Source organism: Periplaneta americana, chromosome 15, assembly GCF_040183065.1.
Source record: "Periplaneta americana isolate PAMFEO1 chromosome 15, P.americana_PAMFEO1_priV1, whole genome shotgun sequence".
Taxonomy (NCBI): Eukaryota; Metazoa; Arthropoda; class Insecta; order Blattodea; family Blattidae; genus Periplaneta; species Periplaneta americana.
Window position 1 is genome coordinate 149,052,595 of NC_091131.1, and position 5,848 is coordinate 149,058,442.

General features: G+C 38.9%; 1 protein-coding gene across 1 annotated transcript; it reads left to right on the forward strand.

Moving 5' to 3' along the window:
- Positions 1-308: 308 nt before the first annotated feature.
- Positions 309-1,199, forward strand: LOC138715752 (uncharacterized). The gene has a single exon (XM_069848802.1). The coding sequence runs from the start codon at positions 309-311 to the stop codon at positions 1,197-1,199; it is 891 nt and encodes a 296-aa protein (XP_069704903.1).
- Positions 1,200-5,848: the final 4,649 nt, after the last annotated feature.

Consider the following 5,848-nt stretch of genomic DNA (forward strand, 5'->3'; position numbering starts at 1 on the left):
AAGGTACCTACAGCAATTGTTTACATTCTGAGGTGGTGGCGCTTTCAGCTACGAACAAGTTCGAATTTTACTGTGAATAAAAGTATAGGGATAAATTAATTTCATTTCTTAAATAAAATTCGAAATTAGTATTGAATTTATTTTTCTTTAAAGCTATACGTGCGTTAGAAATAACTTTTCTTCGCTCTTCAACTTTTGATTCACGTACAGTTTGCCGGCGACAGCAGAGCAGGTAACATCGTGTGTCGTACGTAGTCCGTGCGTGAGTGTTACATTGTGCGTTTGTTTTGATAACCTTGTAGTGAAACATGAATAGTGCAGTTAAAAGGGAAAATACTTTAAAAGCAATATTTAATAAAGAGGAAACGCGTCCTACAGCATTTGACATACATAGATGGATAGAAGAAGGGTTACGTATAAAAGACACGGAAATACAAGTGATTCAGTTAGTAGGGAAACAAAATGCACTGTATATTAAACTTACAAATAAAATTAGTTATGAACATTACCTACAACAACATACTGGATCATCATCCGTTAAACTTATGAATGGAGATAATGTAACAGTCAACATAACCCCTGCAGACGAAGAAGTCGTGATGGTACGAGTGCTCAACATACCACCGGAAGTGTCCAATGAAAGAATACGACAGAACTATGGAAAAGTGCAACATATAGAAAATGAAAAGTGGTCATCCAAATTTCGATATAATGTCTATACCGGTATACGCATTACACACATGGTATTAAACAAGGTCATACCTTCGTCGATTGTCATAGCCGGTCACGAAGCCTATGTAACTTACCCTGGGCAGGAACTTACGTGTTTTTCTTGTGGAAGTACAGCTCAAATACGGCAAGCGTGTCCTAATAGGAATGTAAAAGCCCCTGTGACGGTACAATCTCGAACACGTCTTACACTGAGTGACTTGATCCCTTCTCCTAGTGTTTCCACAGCAGCGACAACTCCTACTATGACTAGTGTTTCATCTGAAAATGGGACTGATAGTTTATCCGAAAAACAAGCATCTATTGGTACTTCGGATACAAAATTAATGCACGAGAGTACTTTATTGCAAAAGAAATCAATAACGCAAAAGAGTAGTGTACTGACTGATAAGACGGTGACTATGACGATAGAACAGGGTGACTCGGAAACAGATTCAGCAGATGAAGTATCAGAGATTCTTCACGAGTAACCAGTGAAAAAGTATAAAGCAATGGAATCTTCTGACACTGGTGAGTGTTCTGCCAATGGGCAGAAGAATCCTGTCGACGTTGTTGTTCCGGCTACTACAGGTGATTCAAAGGATCCTGAAGAAATTCGGGGAGCAACAGCAGCAGTTCCAGAGGATTGGAATGAAGCAATGCAACAAGAAGAGCAAGATCCTGGATCGACAAACAAGTCCTCGTCACAGGAGATTGGTGTTAAGAAATTGGCTAAAAGCAGTAATTCTCCTAAACATCTTTCTCACCCTTACAAAGGAGAAGGTAGTAAACTAGGATTTCCATTATTACGTCCAGTTGACTAGATCTTTGACCGACGATTACTGGTTGTGCATTGTGCAACATGTTGTTGAAGTTTGTTCTGCTATTGGCTGAAGTGATGACCATCACTATACGTATTGCCACTGTGAATTTCAATAATAATTCCTCGCCCACAAAACTTTATGCATTGAAACGTTTTTTAGTGGAGCACGTTGTTGATATTCTTTTCCTTCAAGAGGTATCCACTGCAGATTTTTCGTCCTTATATAATTATACATCATATGTGATTCTAGGTACTTCTCGGTTGGGTACAGCTCTCATTACCAGAGCTGGAATTAATCTCCAGTCAGTTGTACAACTTCCCTCTGGTAGAGGTATTTGTGGACGTTTCAATGGTTATGGTTTTGTCAATATTTATGCTCCTTCAGGTAGCAATAAACGGCAAGAGAGGAATGAATTTTTTCAAACGGATGTTCCTTATCTCATGCGTTCCCTGAATGATGCTTATGTGTTTGGAGGAGATTTTAACTGTGTACTCCGTCCGCAAGATTGTATGGGAGAGTATCGATCTAGCAATACACTGCAGCGTTTGGTGACAGGACTACAAATGAGTGATGCCTGGTTAATGAAGCATAATGATGTTGGTTATATATGTGGCTAGTAATTCTGCTGCTAGATTAGATCGTTTTTACGTCCATCGGTCAATAGCTCCAAACATTCGATGAATTGAGATCATTCCTGTAGCCTTTTCTGATCACTCAGCGGTCATAATGCATATTGAAATGAATATGTCGTTTTTGATATTTGGACGTCCCTACTGGAAAATGAACACAAGGTGTCTTCAAATCCCACAAGTAATGAAGAGCTACATCAGTTGTGGACTGAATGGTCGAAGAAGAAGAAATCCGAATATCATGATGTAGTGAATCTCAATTAAAGAAATATTTCCAAAGACAAACTTATCTTCAATATCATGCCAATGAACATAATCTTAATTTCTATCATCAATGCCTGCTCGACTTGCATCATAGTTCCATATCACACTCAGAACGACGCACTCAACTCAACAAATATAAAGCTAAAATTTTGGGAATTCTTAGACAGCGAATGGAGAGCTTAAAAGTTCGAAGCGGACTAATCCCTCCCATAACAGACGAAAGAATCAACCTCTTCCATCTTATACAGACGCATAATAGAAAACGCGCTACCATGATCAGAAAAATTCAAGACAACACAGGCCAGCACTATACTACACAACATGATACATAAGTAACGCATTTCTGTTGCATTTTAGCAATATTTTTCAAGAAAAATCCCACAATTCACCTTCTCTACGATATTTTGATTCAGTCAAGATCGCTACCGTATCAGAAGAAGAAAACCTATTGCTTGAACAGCCGGTCACTAAAGAAGAAGTTTACACGGCGCTTTGTCAAGGTAAGCGCTCAAGAACACCCGGAATTGATGGAATTCCACTAGAATTTTATTTAACCTGCTGGGAAATAATTAAGGACGACTTAACAACAGTGATAAATGCAATTCTACATCGGAAGAAGCTCTGTGCATCGCAACAGAAAGGTATTATTGTTCTTATTAAGAAAAAAGTCGATGCGGTCACCGTGCACGATTACAGGCCTATTACATTGCTCACATATGACTATAAAATTATAGCTAGAATATTAGCCAACCGCATAACACCGCTTCTAAGTAAGCTCCTACATCCAGCACAGTACTGTGGCTCGTCTGAGCGTACTATCTTTGATGTGGTGTGCTCCCTGAGAGATTGTGTTGCTACTTCGCTTGAAGATAAAATCAAGAGATTATTGTGTTCCATCGATTTTGAACGTGCCTTCGACAACGTGAATCATAATTTCATGTTCCAGTGTCTAGCATGGTACGGTTTCAGTGACACTTTTATCTCCTATATCAAATGTCTTTATAGTGGAATTAATAGTCAGATTCAAATAAATGGTTTTCGTTCACCAACGATCAATATCACTAAATCGATTAGACAAGGTTGTCCTCTTTCTATGTTATTGTTTACTTTAGTACTTAATCCACTTATATGTAAATTGCATAATTCTATTACTGGTATTTCCCTCAAGGAGCAGAAGTTAGCGGTAGTTGCGTATGCGGATGACGTCAGTGTTTTGCTTTCAAATGAAAAGGATGTTGAACAACTTAAAACTATTTTGAATGAATTCATTAACATTTCAGGGCTACGTATCAACGAGCAAAAATCCAAGATTCTTCCGATAGGACAGTGGCAAGTACTTCCGCAGATACCTCCACTGCAAACAGTGAAGACCATCAAAATTCTTGGGATTGTGTTTTCGGCTTCTATAGGAGAGATGATACATCTCAATTGGAAGAGAATTGTTCAAAAGATTAAAGTAACAGCGCAAGACTTATATTTTCGTGATTTGTGTTTGTATCAACGAAGTTGGGCTGTACAGACGTATATACTGTCCAAGTGTTGCTATTTAGCCCAAGTGTTACCATTAACAAATTCTTACGCACGACAAATTAATTGTGCAATATCGTGGTATATTTGGAGAGGTTGTGTGTTTCGGGTGCCTATGTCAACATTAACCTGCACTCCATCACAAGGTGGTATTGGATTAATACATGTCATAGACAAATGTCTTGCGTTATTCCTAAGCAGAGGGAGAAGGATTCAACTTTCTAATGCTTGTTACTCAGCGGCATGGCTCCAACATTGGTCACTTAAATCGGACCTTCGAAATCCACCTGATCTTCATGTAATCCCAAGGTCGTTACTATATCTTCAAGTTTATTTGCTGGAATGGTGTTACATGGACTCACTAGGTGCAGATCCGAATACGAGACTTGTTCAGGTAGTGTACCAGAATCTTAGAGGAAGGTCTCCTCCACAACAAATGCGTATACAACGAATCGCCCCTACCAATGTGAATTATGATCAACTCTGGCGTAACATCAGCTACCCTGCTTTGTCTTTTGATGTCCGCTCCACCTGGTTTAAGGCGGTACATGACGTGGTGGCCACACGCACTCCCCTTTTCTCCATCAGGTTGAGTCTAACGGAAGTTTGCCCCTCGTGTCAACAACAGGACACTATCCTGCACCGCATCTCAACATGTTCTTCTGTTAGTGACAATTTTGAAGCTGCCACGAGTTATGTACGGAACCTAGGTTTAATCAACTGTTCACCCGAGAAGTTCCTTCGTCCCGATTTTCAAATTTCACCCCGTCCTAGACTAAATGCCATCTTGTGGGTTTTAGGTAATACAATTTCTTATGTGTTGCAAAATCATGGAGCTTTAGACAAGGCTGTATATTTGGATTTTCTCAAACGGACACGGTGGAAGACGCGACAGCACAGTCAACACAAGATTATGTTTGGCAGTTTCATTGACATTGTAGAAAGGTTCAAAGATCACAGGGAAAGTGTTAAACTTATACATTAATTTACTTTTATTGTTGTATTCATTCGTATTTTATGCATAGTATGAGAACGGTATAATAAAAAAGTGGCTTAAAAAAAATAAAAGGTGGTGGCGCTTTCAGCTACGAACAAGTTCGAATTTTACTGTGAATAAAAGTATAGGGATAAATTAATTTCATTTCTTAAATAAAATTCGAAATTAGTTTTGTTTCAGTGTATTGAATTTATTTTTCTTTAAAGCTATACGTGCGTTAGAAATAACTTTTCTTCGCTCTTCAACTTTTGATTCACATACACTTAGCGGCAAAAAGAATGGGCCGACTCTTGGTCGATAGAAATGCTAAGTTCTATCGCGCGGTTCACTCGTGTAAACGTAACGCACTGCAAGGCATTGCTGTGGTGTCTCTTCATTGAAAGTCGTCCGTCTATAATGTAATAACCCTTACGAGCAGTGTGTGGCCCAGTGATAAGAAGGTTGACATCCGTATCAGGAGTTATGAGTTCGCCTCCCGGTGCAGTAAAATTATTTCTTTTATTTTCACTTTTACTTAATTTATTAGTTTAAATGTGAAATGGCATTTGTTAACAAACTTCGTTATGCCTGCTTTGTAAAAATATTATTGTCCATCACCTGTGGGCTATTAATAGGTGAGACCTGGCCTGTATAAACAAAAATACTTGTTTCACATCCTAAAAAAACGGATGCATATCAAACAAAAATAAATAATTAAATTAACAAAAACAAACAATTTGTTAGGATATTAACAAAACAAGGCTGTGGTGGGGACTAGTATCTCGTCCACAAACCACCTGCGTCAACAACTGCCCTCATTCTGCGCGGCATGGAATCCACAAGATTATGGAACAGGTCTAAATTCTTGCCATCTCCTCCCACGCATCTAGAACTCTGTCCCACAATTCCTCAGGTGTCCG

What these genes read in the sequence shown, in the direction of transcription:
- LOC138715752 (XM_069848802.1), top strand. Translation starts at nt 309, where the DNA reads ATGAATAGTGCAGTTAAAAGGGAAAATACTTTAAAAGCAATATTTAAT.